This window comes from Dasypus novemcinctus, chromosome 6 (assembly GCF_030445035.2).
Source record: "Dasypus novemcinctus isolate mDasNov1 chromosome 6, mDasNov1.1.hap2, whole genome shotgun sequence".
NCBI classification, from domain to species: Eukaryota; Metazoa; Chordata; class Mammalia; order Cingulata; family Dasypodidae; genus Dasypus; species Dasypus novemcinctus.
In genome coordinates this window covers 42625434-42644223 of record NC_080678.1, presented here as the reverse complement: position 1 = coordinate 42644223, position 18790 = coordinate 42625434, and the positions used below count along the sequence as shown (strand labels likewise).

The window sequence follows — 18790 nt, the reverse complement described above, 5'->3', positions numbered from 1 at the left end:
ATAGGAGAGGTTCCCAAGGCCCAGGAACAAATTTTTTCATTCTATCCATAGTATTTTTTCCTTATTCAAATAGTGCAAGGCAGGCTGCTGACCTTAGGTGGCTATGTATTTGATATGTTCCTATTTTGTTACTTTTCATAAACCTGCTTTTTCCCCGTTGGTTGGAAATAGAGAATTATGATTAAATTTGGAGGAGGAAAATGTTGAAAATTTTTTATCTTTTTTTTTTATTGAGTATATCATTCATACATGAACACACAGAAATAGTAAGTGTATAGTAAAGATTGCAAACTTACAAAATAAATATACATAACATCATACATCACCCCTCCACCAACTCTTTGCATTGGTGTGAAACATTTGTTACAGAGTATGTAAAAGCATTGTCAAAATATTTCTACCAACTATATTCTTTATCTTACATTTGGTGTATTTTTCCTCCAACCCGTACTATTTTTTACATGTATTTTTGTTGACAGATATTGTGAACTTGCAAAACAATCATAGAGATGTGTAGATTTCCCATACAACTCCACATCTTGGTAGAACATTTGTTACAGATTATGAGATAATATCATCAGACTAGTACCACCAATCATAGTCTATAGCATACATTTGGCACACTTTTTCCGTACACCTCTATTATCAACACAGTATACCTTGGCATTAATGCAAGAATATTATTGTACTGCTGTTAACCACAGTCTATAGGTCATGCCAATTGTAGTTTTCCCATGTTTCTCCATATTCCCATCACCCTACAATAGTGATATACATCTTCTCTAGCTCACAGAAGGACTCTCTTGCATTTGTACTCTTAACCACAATTCTCAACCACCTCTGGGTTCACTATGTTATTCAGTCCCTAGATTATTCTTTAACTTACTTTCTATTGACATTTACTTCCACAGACTACCTTTTTCAGTCACAATGCCATTTATAAACCAGTTGTAACTCACTATAATGTTTTACTATCAACTCTATCCATCTCCACACTTTTACAGTCAAGTTAATTAAAACTTCTGTGTCTGTGAAAACATCCATAGTTTCCTCATCCCTCCTCTTATCTCCTTATAACTTATACTCTAGGTTTTAATTCCATGTGTTTATTATTTGTATTTAGTTCATATTAATGAGACTATGCAATATTTGTCCTTTTGTGTCTGGCTTACTTCACTTAGTATAATGTCTTCAAGATTCATACATGTTACCGTATATGTCCCAATTTCATTTCTTCTTATTGCAGTGTAGTATTCCATCGTATATTTTGTTTATCCGTTCTTTGGTGGATGGACACTTGGGTTGTTTCCATCTTTTGGCAATTGTGAACAAGGCCACTATGAACATTGGTGTGCAAATGTCTGTTTGTTTCATAGTTTTTAGTTCTCCTGGATATATTCCTAGTAGAGGAATTGCTAGATCATATGGCAGTTCTGTATTTTGCTTCCTGAGGAACCTCCAACTATCTTTTATTTTTGAGAGCTGTGTGATTAAACTAGAAGCTCAAATCAAGGCACGTAGAGCCCTACTACAAGATAAACATGAAAAATGGGAAGACCCTTCTCCCATTTCTGGAGCATTCAATCTAATTGAAGAGACAAGACATAAATGTATGAAAAGACAGTTTAGGAGACAAGGCATAAATGTATGGGGGAAAAAAAACCCTAAAAACACAGGATTTAGATAGCCTATGACATGTTTTATTTTCCAAAATACTCTACCTGCATGGGTAGTGCTGTGCATATGGCAGAAGGCAGAGGCGGCATTAGACACTTCACATTTATTTTCTAAAAGGCAATGATAAGAGAATTCTGAGGATCAGAAAACTGGAAACCAAACCCAATAGGGGCAGGCAGCAGGCCATGTCGGTTTCAGTCAGCACTGCCTACTCAGTCCTGAAAAAGCCTCTGGCTGGTGGGAGCTCTCAGGTAATATAGGTTGAATAAGTGAAAATCTACTTGCTGAACAAATTAAAAAGTACCTTGGAAAAGGTGCTTTATTTGGCTAGAGGTGAGTTGCAAAGGTTTGAGAAAATATTAGGTGGTAGTATTGCTTGCTATATACTAAGTAACCATGAGAAGACCAACTTGACTAGAGCTCTGGGAATAAGCAGGAAAGTTCTGGGAAGCAAGGAAGGTTGGAGTCAGATTTGATTGCTGGTGTTAGGAGTTTGGGATTTGTTCTTTAAGCATTACGCAGTTTTTCTAAACAGGGAATGGCATTGTCAGATCATTGTTTTAGGAATGCATCCTGCATGTTAGAATGAGAAATGGACTAGAGGTCAGCTTTGAAACCATTTGTGATGTTGAGAAAGAACCCTCTGGAAAATAGTTACGTCCAAAAATATAAAATAATTTTTCTTTATATGTGTTATATTATGTAAAGGTGTTTTTTAAGCCCTAGTGATTGAATATAATGACATGGCTGTCTCAGTATTTATTTAATTTTCAATGGCATTTTGTAACTTAGATTCATAGGTTTTCTGTGAGGCCTCAGTATAAAATTTGAATACATTTGTTCTTCCCTTATTTGCCTTTTGTTAATGTCAGGCATAGCACACAAGATATTCCCGGTTGCTACGCAACTGCTAAATCCAATATTTAATGTTAATAAAACCAAGAAGCATTAACATCCAGTGAATGGAGGGTAGCCAAATATGGCATTATGCAGTATATAATCAATAAAATGTGTAAGGTTTGATGTATCCTTGCAAGTATGAGCAGAAGAGGAAGGCCTTGTTTACAGTTACTGTTTTGATCAAAATTAGTTGTGGTTAAATCTTTGAGTTGATGGATTTTTTTTTTTCTTGTTTAATTCATTTTGGTCTTTTCTTCTCATTGCTTTTTGACCTAGGATTAGGTTTTTGTTTACACCTGTGTGTTACTTGATGACGTTCTTATTCTAATTTCTTACTCTTTCAGATCCTGTTATCCTTTGTAATTAAAATTTTTTTTTAATCTACCAGAGCTTTTATTTGCTTTTTTCTTTCCCGGTATTATTATTTGCTGTATTTAGATTGTTTCCTGTTCAGGAAATATGCATACCATGCAAGGTTGGAATTTGTTATACTTTCACATAAACCCAGGTGAAAGAATATTAGATTTGCTCTTCAGAGTAAGAGCTACCTTTAATATCCTTTAGTTATTTGCAGTTTGTATTTGGTGCTTTAAAGATATTGAAATACTTTCATTCCAATTTGTGAAATCAGAAGGCTGTCCTTTAAAAAGAATTCATTTTGGAGGTGGAGTGAATTAAGAGTTGGATGCAGACAGTGGTATTTATTTAAAAAAAAAAAAAGGCTGGTGCTGAGACTGTTTTCCAGGGCCAAAATACATGATACCTAGCACTTTCTTTTCACTCTCTTACCACCACCCACCCCACCCATCCCACCACTTTCCCATTTCTGCTCCCCAACCCTTTCTCCTGTCTAGTGTGGGAAAGAGGAGGGGCCATAGTGATTGAGGGAGAAATGCTGTAATTATAGGAGGAAAGTAATAGACATAGATACCTCCCATTAGTGTGGGTAGTTTGATTTTCTAAAACCCTTGGAATAATTTTGATGGAAGGAAGAAAGATTTGAAAAAAATTGCTCCTTAATAGAATGAAGAGTATAGAAAAATCAACTCTTAACTACAATGCAGTTAACAAACTCTAAAAATTTTTCTATTGAAAATAATGGCTCAATACTAGGGATTAGAGAAATCCCTTATGTTATTTTTACCATAGGTAAATATTAAGACCATCTTTTCCTAACCCTTTACCTTCCAAACCCTTTTATCATGATTGTTCCTGCAGTATGGAAATGTTGCCTGTGTGTATACCTCATATTTCCAGCAGGCTATATTTTCTTAAAATAGAAGTTCCCTACCTTCTTTGAACTTGAGAGTGCTTCTTAACAATTAAAAAAATAAATGTGAGTCCTCTGGTGATAATAGTTTCTGTGACAAAATACATAATACTCCAAATTACTAGGAATTCAGGAACACTTTTTATATTTTCATAAGTACAGTAGTATCTCTGTATATTTGAAAAGTAGCATATCTTTCTAAAGGTCATGCTTATTTAGAACACATGTGGATTTGTGGACCACTTGTGAGATCTATTTGAGCTTGCAGTGAGGCCCATGACACATTGGTTAGGAACTAGTGTGGTATTCCATTATTTCTGTTATGTTGTAGAAAGGGTACAATCTAATCTAAAATAAATCTTTATTTTCTTCATAACCCATAGAAAACAGCAATATAGAAGAGATATTTTTTGTTTTTTTTTTAAGTAGATCAGCAGTATTTGAAGTGGTATCAGACGTTTTGTTTTTTTCTACTTTATTCACACTGGCTTAGGTGATAATAGTTTAAACATTTGTGTACAGGTTTATTTGAATTTTTAAAAAATAGCTCTTTTTGGTACTGTAATTAGCAATTTTATTTTCATAAAGGAACCAGCAAGTAGTTATTGTGGCAATTTGAAATTGTTACAAGAGTCATTTTCTTTTAAAACATGGTTATTTTGTGGCATTTTTCTTTATTGGTGTAGAAGTTGTTCTTGGTGAGGGTATTCCTTCTTCAAAAAACCGTTAGTTTGAAAATTCTCTAGGTTCTCAGTTGATATTTAGAAGAATGCCATTTAGGTAAGTCCAGAAAGTTTTGAAAAGTTTGAAGCAGTTTAACTTTTCATTGAGAAAGGTACCTTTTAAAACTAAATTTGGGAGTTTATGTATGCAACTGTGTGATTATACCAAATACCATTGATTGTACACTTTGGATGAATTGTATGCTTTATTAATATGTATCAATAAAATGAAATTTGTGTTAAAAAAAAGTTTATATAAAGAAGTATTTTGTGGGTCTGTAAAAGTAAGAGAACCCACAAATTTCCATTCCTTTATTGGTTATTTCTAGCACTGTCTGTTTTGTCTTGTTTTTGCAAATATTCCTTTTAGATTTGTTTTTTATTTCTCTCCCCTTCCCCCCCCCCCCCCCCAGTTGTCTGCTCTCTGTGTCCATTCGCTGTGTGTTCTTCTGTGACTGCTTCTATCCTTATAAGCGGCACTGGGAATCTGTGTTTCTTTTTGTTGCATCATCTTGTTGTGTCAGCTCTCCGTGTGTGCAGCGCCATTCTTGGGCTGGCTGCACTTTCTTTCGCGCTGGGCAGCTCTCCTTACAGGGTGCACTCCTTTTACGTGGGGCTCCTCTACGTGGGGGACACCCCTGCGTGGCAGGGCACTCCTTGTGTGTGCATCAGTACTGCACGTTGGCCAGCTCCACTCCAGTCAAGGAGGCCTGGGGTTTGAACCGCGGACCTCCCATGTGGTAGGCAGATGCCCTATCCATTGGGCCAAGTCCGCTTCCATAGATTTGTTTTTGACACACTTTCTTCAGCATCCTTTAAGCAGTTATTTAGAGATCCTTGAGAACTGGAAGAAAATACCATTTTTTCATTCAGCAGGTTAATATTACTATAGTAAATATTCTTGTGATGATGGATTTTTTTTTTTATCCTTTCAGGGTTTGAAAGTATTCTTGAAGGGCTGTTTGGACCTGGATTATTAAAAGATCTCAGTTTATTTAAAGGTACTAAAATTTTTCTTGGTATTTCAAATTCTTCCCTGGTGACATATTTTATAGCTTGGTTATTTAAGCTTGTCTCCTCCTTTTTTATTTGCAGTTTCATATGGGTTAAAGCTATATTCATATATGCATCTTTTTTTGTGTTTAGTTGATATAAGAATACGTATATGAACAAGGTGTATTGACTAATGAGCAGTTACAGAATTAAGAATTGTAAGACAAAAAATGGATCCTGTCACTAGTGAGGGGTTTGTTGTTGTTGTTGTTAAAACACAATATTTTAAAAATTAGTTCTGATTTATTTTCTGAAAATTTTCTTTTGTGAATATTAATTTGTTAATCCTATTATTTTTTTCAGACTGTGAGCCTGAAAGCATTTCTGATTGGACTTTTGATGAAAATTGTCTATTTTGTTGCTTGAGAAGAGATAAAGTAAAGGTAACTAAGAGGCTTGTGAAATTTTTGTGTGCTATTTTAAAGTTTTGGTTTTTAAAAATTTGATTATTGATGATTTGTAGGAGAAGAGAGGTTTGATTCTATATTTTTTCAATAAAGGTTATGATAGTAACTAGGTTTTGGAGTTGAAACTGTTTACAGTTGCTTAGTGAAATATCTAGATTGCAGCATGCATTGCTTTATTTATATAGTTCACAAGGTAGAATAATTAATTATTTAGATTTAAAATGTGTGTTTATTTTTAAATATGGGGTGTAATATTCCCAATTCAAGTAGTGGGAGTCATTTGTAGTACACAAAGTTTGGTAACATGAATCTGGATCAAGCAGTTACTAATTCTTGTAAATTTATTATGTACTTTAGTATAAGATGTTTCATAATATGGGAGCTCGTAATGTCAAAGTGTAATGTTTTCTTATTCAAAATGATTACTGCTTATATTCACTTGTAGAAAGCTTGTTCCTGTTTTGTTACTTTGCATTAAACATTAAAAACTATTTTGGTTTAGAAACATTATTCCAGTTTTTTGGAAACATTTATTAATAATGATCTACTGTCTTATGTTTTTGTGTCTCTGTTCTCAGTTTTAAAAGCCTTGGAAACATTTTGATTCCTATTTCTTCCTTATATACTTCTTATTTAAAATTACTGCTAGGTTCTATCAGTTCTTCCCTCTTAAATGAATTTCGTTCATTTTCATTTCTACAGTCATCATCATAGTTCATACTTTCAACATTATTTCTGGACTGCTAAAATAACATGATTGCTCTATCTCAGTTTTCTTTAGTCTGTTAAACACTGCTACTAGATTAAAATCCCTTCCATTCTCACCGCCAAATAGTGTGGAAATGTTACCCAGTACTCAGTTCAGTCCACTTCTCTTTCTAACGATGCATCCCTAGTCTTCTATACAATTTCCTTTCAGCTAAACTGGTCTGATTATTTACATTAAACAATGTGCTCTTGCTATTTTTTGGACAACACCATTGCATACCCATTGTTCCCCATAGCTTGAAATTCTCTTGATCTTACTCTTAGTTGAAGTCCCACCCTTCCATAAATTGTACAGTTCTGGTGCTATTACTTCTGTCTTTCCCTCAGTGGCACAGTGGTTTGAATCCTTCAAACTTTTGTAGTAAATATCATCTATACCAATTATTTTTCAGTTAATAGTCTGCCTCCTCTGTTCATCCTTTTTTCTTTGCTTAAATCTTTATAACTGACTACATAGTCAGCTTTTTTAAGCTGTGAAACCATGCCAAATGCCTTGTAACCCTGCATGTAGCCACTGTACAGCTATCCATTATTGGCAAGCTAGTTTACAATCTAAAAGTCAGTGTGTAGCTGGTTTAAGAGGTTCTTAATGTTCTTCTTTTGTGGCATTTTTATTGTTTTGTTTTATGTGAAAAAACTGTTCCACTACTGTCTGGATAGTATGTTTTCATTGAATTAATGATAAAAGCATTTTGAAATTTAATATGATTTTCAAAAGAAAAACCAGGAAATTAAGCAACGTTGTTTTAAATTACCATACCATAAAGTTAATCATTTTTAAATTGTGGGTGTGTGTGCGTGTGTTGGTAAGTTGTGTGGCTATTTATTGAGCAAGTTATAACAGATGAACTGTTTGGTAGAACAGAAATGTTAAATTACATTTTTTTCAGTCCCTTGGGGCATCTCATCTGAGAAGGGCCATAATCTGGAAATTAAATCTATCCACTATATTCAGGCTTGCACTGTGGCCCAAGATTCCAAAATAGAAGGAAATACCTGGAAAGGATGATAACAGGCAAGAGATAACAAAATAGAGTATGACACTGGAATCTTGAGTTTAAGGTTGGCCTGGTGAGATACCTAGGTAATTTTGAAAAAGCTACTAGAAATACCAGCCTGCAACTGAAGGAAATAAGAGTTAATATACATAAAAATGAGAGTTAATTGAACTCTCTGTGCATCCTGAAGCTCTTAGAATGGATAAAGTAAGTACATTATTTATATTTAATTTAAAAAATAGGTAGATGACCTCAAAGGTTGAACACAGAATTACTATATAACATGACATTTCCACTCCTAGGTATATATACACAAGAGAATTGAAAGCAGGGACTCAGACACTTGAACACCAATAGTTATAATGCATTATTCACAATAACCAAGAGGTAGAAAGAACCCAATTGTTCATGAGAAGATCAATGGATAAACAAAATGTGATATATTCCTACATGGATTATTACTCAATTGTGAAAAGGGAAGGAAATTTTGATACATGTACAACATAGATGAACCTTGAAATCATTAGGCCAAGTGAAATAAGTCAGGCTCAATAGGACAAATATTGTATGATTCGGTTATATGAAATATCTAGGGAAGCAGATTTGGTTCAACGGATAGAGCATCTGCCTGCCACAGGGGTGCCCCTCGCATAGGGGAGCCCCACACACAAGGAGTGCTCCCCATAAGGAGAGCCACCCAGTGCAAAAAAATGCAGCCTGCCCAGGAGTGGCACCACACACACAGAGAGCTGACGCAGCAAGATGACGCAACAAAAAGAGACACAGGTTCCTGGTGCTGCTGACAAGAATACAAGCGGACACAGAAGAACATATAGCAAATGGAAACAGAAAGCAGACAACTGGGGGGGGGCCCATGGGGGATGGAGAGAGAAATCAATCAACCTTAAAAAAAAAAAAAAAGAACTAGAATAAGCAAGTTCATAGAGTCATAAAGTAGATTTGAGGTTACCAAGGACCCAGGGGAGAGGGAATGGGGGGATTACTGCCTATGAGTAAAATTTCTGTTTGGGGTCATGAAAAGTTTTGGTAATGAATGGTTGTGATGGTAGCACAGCAGTGTAATTATAGCACTGAATTGTACACATAAAATGGCAAATATGTTGTTTCGATATTATTTACATGGGAAATGTATATATAAATTGTGTATTACCACAATAAAATATGTTAAAATAAGTGAAAAATATGAAGTAACCTTTTTGGGAAATAGGACACTTTAGATGCTACAGAGGGAAGCAGATTTGGCTCAACAGATAGAGCATCAACCTACCACATGGGAGGTCCAGGGTTCAAACCCAGGGCCTCCTGACCCGTGTGGTGAGCTGGCCCACGTGCAGTGCTGATGGCGTGCAAGGAGTGCCAAGCCACGCAGGGGTGTTGCCTGTGTAGGGGAGCCCCACATGCAAGGAGTTGCACCCCTTAAGTAGAGCTGCCCCGTTTGAGAAAGTCCAGCCTGCCCAGGAATGGCACCACACACACAGAGAGCTGACGCAGCAAGATGACGCAACAAAAAGAGACAGATTCCCGGTGCTGCTGACAAGAATACAAGTGGACACAGAAGAACACACAGCGAATGGACACAGAGAGTAGACAACTGGGGTGGGGGGGAATGAGTAAAAAACATTTAAAAAAAAAAAAAAGATCCTACAGAGATTAGAGTATATAATTTGTAAGGGAAAGGTAATTAACTTTTTTTTTTTTCATGGTGCAAGCTTTTTTATTTTTTAAAAGATAATTTGTAGGGAGGAAGCAGCTGTGGCTCAGTCGATTGGGCTACCATCTACCATATGGGAGGCCTGGTTCTCATCCCAGGATCTCCTTGTGAAGGCAAGCTGGCCTGCATCCTGGAAAGCTGACAGCCTCTGCCCACGGAGAGCTGGCCCAGCAAGGTGACGCAACAAAGGGAGACCAGCAGACACAGAAGAACACGCAGCAAATGGTCACAAGAGAGCAGAAATGGAAGGAAAAGAAAAAAAGCCCTAAGGGAGGAAATTTAAAAAAAAGAAAGATAATTTATAAGTTTACAGAAAAATCATGCATGAGATACAGATTTCCCATATGCCATCCTATTATTAACACCTTACATTAGTGTGGTACATTTGTTACAAGTCATGAAAGAGCAAAAGTACTGTTTAATTACTTTCCATCATTTGCAGTGGTCTTTTTTTTTTTTTTTTTTGCTAAAATAAAATTGGGATGTTTATTACCTTTTTTCCTGGCAGCAATGAAAATCACTAGAAATTGTACTTTTATCCTTTTTAGTTGATCAGCATTAAAATCACTTTTTCAAATACTTGATATAGAAGATAAACAAAATTCAGTTTTAAAATCTTCAAAACATGTAGGTATCAAAGATAAAGATATTGATTTTTTTTCCATTAATGATGACAAGAAATTCAATTTAAACAAGATCTGACATTTATAAATTTTAAGTATTTAACTGAAACTTAAAAGATCAAAAGATTAATTAGAACAATTACAGATAAAGTATATCATTTGTGCATTTTCTAGGTTCACTGCATTAGTAAAATATCCAGAGAGAAGGAACAGGAATTCTCAGGTACAATGTCAAATAATGGAATTTGAGCAAACAACTCTTAACATCACTTTTATTCTGTATAGTTCTGTTTGTTTTTTTGAAATAAGCCAGAAACAAAAGAACAACTATTATGTGACTTCACTGACATGAAATACTTAGAATAAGCAAACTCATAGGGTCAGAATCTAGAATATAGTTTCCAGGGGATGTGGTAGGGGTAATGAATTAGGAGTTAATGCTTAAATTGTACAGAATTTCTATTTGGGTTGACCATAAAGTTTTGGTAATGAATAGTGGTGTGGGTAGCTCAACATTGTGAATGCAGTTAACAGCACTAAATTAGATACTTAGATATGGTTAAAAGGGGAAATTTTAAGTTCTATATATGTTACTGGAATAAAATAAAAAAATATATAGGATTTTAATTGACATTTTTTGAGCATTTACTATATACACTTACTTTTATATGCTCCTATTTAGTCTTCCTAACAACCCTATAAAGTTGGTTAAAGGTATTCTAATTTTACAAATAAATGAGCAAAGTCAGAGAGATTACATTATAGGCAAAGTCACATAGCTGGGATTTGATGTTTTTACAATACTTACATTTTGACAACAATATTAGGAACAGGAATATGGAAAGTAGACAACAAGAAGTAAGTAGGACTTGGAACAATTTGCCCAGTTGGAAAGAGGAAAGAGAAAACAAAGTTAAATGGGCATAAGCATATTTGAAATAACCAATTTTGTCTGTTTTGGGGTATCTTAGTGAGTAACAGCCCGTCTGCCTTGATTATTTGCCTTCCTCTTTCCTTTGTTCCTTTTTTCTTGGGCACATAGGAGACACTATTTTAAAAATTTATAAAATGAGCGATTGATAAGTCAGGAGTCTTAATAAACTTGGGAGAATTATGATAATACTAATAGCTAACTGTTTTGGGTGCTTACCTGTCTCAAGCATATATCCTTAGTTCTCTGCACAGTATTCACTCATGAAGCTTTTTTATAGTTCTGGTTAAGTTTTTAAAAAAAATAATTTTAGACTTATAAAACAGTTGCAAAAATAATGCAAAGAATTACTAAATACCCTTCATCAAGATTTCCAAAGTGTTAAATCTTATGTAACCATACTAGAGTTATAAAAACCAGGAAGTTAATATTGAAACAATGCTGTTATTCAAACTGTAGACCTTGCAATAATTTTGCCATTTATCCCATAAATGTCCTTTTTCTAGTCTAGGATCTAGTCTAGGATTACACATGTATTCAGTTGTCATATCTCCTTAGTTTCCTATAATCTGGAATAGTTTTCAGTTTTTCTTTGCCTTTGCCTTGACAGTTTTGAAGAATACTGATCAGCTGATTTGCAGACTATGCCTCAGTTTAGATTTGTCTGATGTTTCAGCATGACTGAATTCAGGTTATGCATTTTTGGCAAGAATTCCACAGAACTGTATCCTCTTTAGTGCATCATATCCAGAAGCACATGGTAATGTTGACTTTGATCACTTGGTTAAGGTAATGTCTGCCAGATTTATTGACTGTAAGGTTTCTATTTTTTTTTTCCATTTTGTACTTAATAAAGGTATCTTTTGGAAAGGTACTTTGATTTTGTAAATATTCTTTTTATTATCATTCTAATTTCTCATCATACACTAATTTTAACATTCATTGATGATTCTTACCTGAAAAAAATTTACTGTGGTGTTCATCAGATGGTGATTTTCTGTTTACATTATTTCTTCTACATTTATTAGAATTCTGCTGTAAAGAAGAGCTTTCCCTTCTCCCCTATTTATACATTTATTTGTTTGCTTACCAGTATGTACTCTGGATTCTTATTTCATTCATTTTAATCATTTTGTATTTTGTAGTTCAGTTGTCCTTGGATTTGACAAACTTCTTTTGCCATACCCCTATCATTTTTAGGGCACCAAAAGATGGCCCAGGCTTATTTTTTGCTTTCTCTCTCCCAGACTTGGATTTGTCCAAGGAACTGTAGTTCTTTTTAGTTGTAGAATGGTATAAGAAGGCAAGGTCTGGCTACCGGGTGTGCTCATTGCTTCTAGGCCTTCTTAGTTGTCTGAGCTAGGATAAATGTATGTTTACTAAAACATGCATATGCATATATTTATGTTTTCTATCTCTTTGTGTTAAAGTCCATCTCATGAGGCTTTTATTTTTTGTAGTTTGTGTTGATAGTACGAAGAGCTGATCCAGGAGTAGTGAAGAGGGTGTTGGAGAGGTGGGAAGTATAAGAAATTACTTTTAGAGTTTGAGATCCCTGAGGATGGTCTAGTTCCAAGCGATGAATCTGTCTTTGGTATGGCTATAATTGTATGTGTCTGAAATAGAGTAGAGATAACTGTTGAAGAGTAGAGATCTTTCAGTATCTTTTTTTTTTTTTTAAGATTATTTTTTTATTTTTATTTTTTTATTTCTCTCTCCTTCCTCCCTCCCCCCAGTTGTCTGCTCTCTGTGTCCATTTGCTGCGTGCTCTTCTGTAACCGCTTCTATCCCTTATCAGCAGCACCAGGAATCTACATTTCCTTCCGTTGTGTCAACTCGTCATGTCAGCCTTCCGTGTATGCAGCACCATTCTTGGGCAGGCTGCACTTTCTTTTGCGCTGGGCAGCTCTCCTTACGGGGCACACTCCTTGTGCATGGGGCTCCCCTACACAGGGGACACCCCTGCGTGGCAGGGCACTCTTTGCGCGCATCAGCACTGCATATGGGCCAGCTGCACACAGGTCAAGGAGGCCCGGGGTTTGAACTGCAGACCTCCCATGTGGAGGCGGACCCCCTATCCACTGGGCCAAGTCTGCTTCCCTCAGTATCTTAAATACATCATGCCACTTTCTGTCTTCCATGGTTTCTCATGAGAGGTTGGCTCTTAATCTTACTGCACTTCCCTTGTATGTGATGCATTGCTTTTCTCTTGCTGCTTTCAGAATCCTCTCTTTTTCTCTGATATTTGTCATTCTGAATAGTGGGTATCTTGGAATGAGTCTATTCAGATTTATTCTGTTTGGGGTGTATTGTCTATCTTGAATATTGACATTTGTGTCCTTCATAATGGTTGGGAAGTCTTTGATCATTTTCCCCTCAAACATTATTTCTGCCCCTGTTCTTCTTCTGGGGCACCAATAAATGCAAATGTTTGTGCATTTGACATTGTCATTCAGTTCCCTGAGACTCTATTCCATTTTTTCCATTCTCTTTCTGTTCTCTTGTCTTTTCCAGTTCAGATATTCTGTCTTCAAAAGCACTAATTCTGTCTTCAAGCGATTCAAATCTGCTCTTACGTGCTTCTAATGTATCCCCCCACACACACACACCCAATGGCTCCCTCATTCTATATTCGGTTCAGCTTGTTCTCAGTCTTTAAACTTGCCTGGCATAAGTTTTAAAAATTGGGCTAGGGACTCACTAGTGGGGCACAGATTTTCTTGCAGGGGTGGAGTACAGAGAGCACATACACTTTTTGTCCATGCAATTTCCAAACTCTCCAGCAGATGGCGCTACTCAGCCCAGCTTTCCAAGGAGGTGTTTCAGTCTTGGCTTTCCTGTATTCCTGTGTTGAATCTCCAGATCAGAGATTGAGAGTGGGCTCTCCTGGCCAAATTCACTGAAGAAAAGCACCCTGGCTCCCCCTCCCTTTTCCCTTGAAACAGCTGACAGGGAGGATGGTGCTTGTTCTTATCTGAGTCGGCTGCAGTGAGCCAGATGTTTTACCCTAGCTTAATATCTTGGGGATGGGGGAGGGGAGCCTTTCCCGGCCACCATGCGGGCTTGGTAACTCATGCTTGTCATTTGGTTTCTTTGTCTCTCTGTCCCTTATCCTCCTGGGAGTTGTGTAGCACTGTCCTGGTCTGCTGACCCCAAAGCAGGACCTTCAGACAGCTTTTGGCTCTTTCTCTGTTGTTTTTTAAGAGCATTTGGTTCTGCCTGTTAGTCTGATGCCATCTTCCCACGATCCTCCTCTGGGACCTTTGGTTTAGGTTATTTAGAAAGATGAAGGAAAACCCTTTGACATAGTGAATCAGTGCTCAGTCCAAGATTCCATTAAAATATCAAATAATTTTTTTTCATTCCGTGGATTAGTCTGTAAAACAAACAGTTTTGGAGGAACCAGTAATTGGTGAATGATTCTACTCTATAAAATTTTATATGGTCAGTTAACCAAAAGACTAACCATTTGGCAAGTTTATTGAATATCTGGTCCAGAGAGAAAATACCAAAGAAGTAAAAGGTCTGATTCCTACTTATTGAATGTTAGGGAGACAATGGATAACTAAAACAATTAAACCTGTTATCCATAGGATGTTTGTATTTTTATTTTTATTTTTTTATTTAGAGAAGTTATGGGTTTACAGAACAATCATGCATGAAATTGGTGTGGAACATTTGTTACAGATTATGAGATAACAGATTATTACCAGGTCCATAGCATACATTTGGACTGTAGCAGTTTGATATGGTTATGAATTCCAAAAATAGATACTGGATTATGTTTTTATTCTGTTCTGTACCTGGGCATGATTAAGTTATGATTAGGGCTTTGATTGGGCCACGTCATTAGGGCGTTGAGTCCCCTTGGTGGGTGGGGACTCACAGATAAAAGACAAGGCAAAGGACAGAGTTGAGGGTTTTTGATGTTGGAGTTTGATGCTGAAGCCTTAAGCTGGAGTGTCAGAAAGTAAAAGAGAAGCAAACCCCAGAAAGAGAGGAACCCTGAGCCCAGGAAGAAGCAAACCCCTGGAAGAGAGAAACTCTGAACCTAGAGAGAAGCAAGACCCTGCAAGAAAGCCTGAACCCTCGCAGACATCAGCAACCATCTTGCTCCAACACGTGAAATAGACTTTGGTGAAGGAAATAACTTATGCTCTATGGCCTGCTATCTGTAAGCTCTTACCCCAAATAAATACCCTTTATAGAAACCAACCAGTTTCTGGTATTTTGTGTCAGCACCCCTTTGGCTGACTAATACAGACAACTTTTTCCATACTTCCCCATTATCAACACAGTACATCTTTGGCAAAGATACATGAATATTACATTGTTACTGTTAACCAGTCCATAGGTCACTTCAGTTGTATTTTTCCCATGCTTCTCCACATTCACACCACCCTGCCATAGTGATGAACATCTGCTTTAGCTCACCAGGACACTCTTGCATTTGTACCATCAACCACAATTCTCATCCACCTCTGCATTTACTGTGCTATTCAGTCCCTAGATTATTCTCTAGATTTCTGTCAGTTGGCATTTAGATCCCTAGACTACCATTTTCAGCTGCATTCCCATTTATAAACCTGCTGCGCTTCACTGTAATGTTACCATCAGTTCTGCATTTCCACACTTTTATAGTACAGCTGATTAAAGCTTTTATATACATTAAACATCAGTAGTCCATCTCAGGCTTCCTCTTATTTCCTTTCAGAATCATACCTATCACTAGGTCTTGAAGATATTTTCCTCCATTTTCTTCTAAAACCCTTATGATTCTTGCTTTCATATTTATGTTTTTTTATCCATTTTGAGTTAATTTTTATACAAGGTGTGAGATAGAGTCTTCTTTCCTTCTTTGGCTGTGGATATCCAGTTCTTTAAGCACCATTTGTTGAATAGACTGTTCTGCCCAAGCTGGGTGGGTTTTACAGGCTAGTCAAAAATCACTTGACCATAGATATGTGAGATTCTGTTTCTAAACCATCAGTTCAGTTCCGCTGGTCTGTGTGTCTGTCTTTATTACAGTACCATGCTGTTTTGTAGCTAGATAATATGATCTAAAGTCCAGAAATGAGAGTCCTCGAACTTCGCTTTTCCTTTTTAAGATGTTTCTGGCTGTTGAGGACCTCTTACCCTTCCAAATAAATTCGATAATAGTGTTTTCCACGTATTTAAAAAATGCTGGTGGAATATTTATTGGAGTTGCATTGAATATGTATATCAGTTTGAGTAAAACTGGCATCTTAATAATATTTAGTCTTCCAATTGTGACTATGGAGTGTTCTTCCAATTATTTATTTTTATTTCGTTTAACAGTGTGTTGTAGTTTTCTGAATGCAAGTGCTTAACAATGTTGGTTAAGTTTATTCCTGAATATTTGGGTTTTATCTGTCATTCTATTTTCACCACTCTTTTGATACTTTTATTTACTTTTATTGATATAATCTTCATTTCTAGACTCTCTTCCAGGCCTCTCACTCCTGTCTTTACTTTTCAGGCTGTAGCACACCCCTTAGGATTTCTTGCAAAGCCTATCTCTTGGTTACAAACTCTCTCAGCTTCTGTTTATATGTGAATATTCTAAACGCATCCTCATTTTTGAAAGACAATTTTGCCAGATATAAGATTCTTGGATGGAAGTTTTTCTCTTGCATTATCATAAATATATTAGACCACTGTCTTCTTTCCTCCATGGTTTCTAATGAGAAATTGGCACTTAATCTTTTTAGGTTATATGTTATGCATTGCTTTTCTCTTGCTGCCCTCAGAATTCGCTTTGTCTTTGGTATTTGACATTCTGATTAGTGTATGTTTTTGAATTGGCCTATTCAGATTTTTTTGGATGGGAGTATGTTGTGCTTCTTGGGCAAGGATATCTATGTCTTTCAGTAGGGTTGGGAAATTTTCTACCATTATTTCTTCAAATATTCCTTCTGTCCCTTTTCCCTTCTCTTCTTCTTAGGGACACCCATGACGTGTAAGTCTGCACATCTCTTACATTTTGTTCCCTGAGACCTTGTTTAATTTTTTCCATTCTTCTGTTCTTTTGTATGTTCATTTTCAGAGGCCATTTCTTCAAGCTCACCAATCCTTTCTTCTGCCTCCTCAAATCTGCTGTTATCTGATTCCAGTGTATTTTTTATTTCATTTATTATTCCCATAAGATCTGCTATTTTTCTGTATATGCTTTCAGATTCTTCTTTGTGCTTATCCACTGTCTTCTTAATATCCTGAATCTCTTTAGCCATCTCATTGAATTTATTAAGGAGATTTGTTTGAACATTTATGATTAGTAGTCTCAGATCCTTTATGTCATCTGGAGGCTTATCTTGTTCCTTTAACTGGGCCATATTTTCCTGTTTCTTGGTGTGGATTGTAATATTTTGTTGGTGTCTTGTCATCTGGCTTACTAGATGTATTTATTGTGGGTGCAGTTTCTCTCTTTAGTTTAGGGCTTTCTCGTCCTTTCTCCCTTGCTGTTTGTATAGTAAGAGCCAAGGATGTAGTTGTTGCTGTAAACTGTGGAGGCTCAAGCTAGCTGCCCTCATTGCCCCAGGGACCAATGAAGCATCTCCCAACTTTCTCCTTTGCCAGTGTTAGGGACAGAGCCACAGCCATGTGTAATAATCCAAGTCGTGCAGGCTTAGACTGTAGTTGCCCAGAGAGACTGATGAGCCTTCATGCTGCTTTCTCCCCACTGTGGGGCGGGGATGGAGCTGCAGGTGTGGACAGTAGTCTATGCCATGTCGGCCCACAATGACTGCAATTGCCCCAGTAGACTTGCAACTATTCATTTTGTGCCAGTTGAATGTACCAGCAGTTACCCAGAAAGGTTGGTGCAGGGCCCACCAGCTTCCTCTCTGCCAGAGGAGGGGTTGAAGCCTAGGCTAGGACTGCAGGCCAATCCTGATGAAAAGAAGCTGGCCCCCACCATATTCAGTCAGCCCGGCTTCCGCTCTTGATGGGGGTGGAGTCAAATGGCGATTGTCAGCCTCTTTCTGACTTGGACAGTTTCAAACTTAAACTCTTCTTAGGGTTATACTTTAGCCTGCTGAAATTACTAATCAGTAACTGAAATCGGTGGCCAGTCATCTCTTCTTCCCCTGTTTTTGGGAAATGGAGCTCCCAGTTCCAGCCATGGAATCGCTCCCGAAGTGGTTTGTGCCACCAGTGGAGGATGGTCACTGGCCTTCCATGCAGGAATGCTCTACTTACAAATCTTCTCTGCAGATGGGTTTTCTCCTCCTTCCATTCTTTCAAGGATGTTGCAGGATGCTCTTCTGGTCTCTTGGAACCCCCAAACAGGTGCTTTCGATAACTCTGGATGATTACTAACTGCCTTGTAGCATGAGCTGACTCTAGGAATTCCTTACTCTGCCACCATCTTGCTGGTTGTGTTCGATAGCACTTTTTTTTAATAATTATACTTTATATTTTTTAAGTACAACCATCAGTGTCAAGGGCCTGGCACATTCGTCTATCCTTTGGTAGATGCTGCCCATGTACTCCAGGGATTCTTGTCACATTCTCTAATGTAGCAGGACTTCCCTGTATGGGAATTCAATATTCTTTAGGTTATTATATGGACCTCCACCCACCAAGACAATGTGCCATGATCACTTGAACATATTCATATTCCATAAAGGCATGCCCCAGGTACACACATTGTCTTCTTAATGTCCTTTATTTCTTTATGCATATTTTCT

At 36.9% G+C, this 18790-nt stretch overlaps 1 protein-coding gene across 8 annotated transcripts in view; it reads left to right on the top strand.

The window, feature by feature from the left end:
* Positions 1-18790, top strand: part of LCOR (ligand dependent nuclear receptor corepressor) — a 181052-nt gene that overhangs the window by 87844 nt on the left and 74418 nt on the right. For all 8 annotated transcript variants that reach the window (XM_071215742.1, XM_071215745.1, XM_012524589.4 and 5 more), the window contains 2 exons: positions 5505-5570; positions 5926-6005. In XM_071215742.1, the coding sequence (XP_071071843.1) occupies positions 5505-5570; positions 5926-6005 (146 nt within the window). The remainder of the gene's footprint in view (positions 1-5504; positions 5571-5925; positions 6006-18790) is intronic.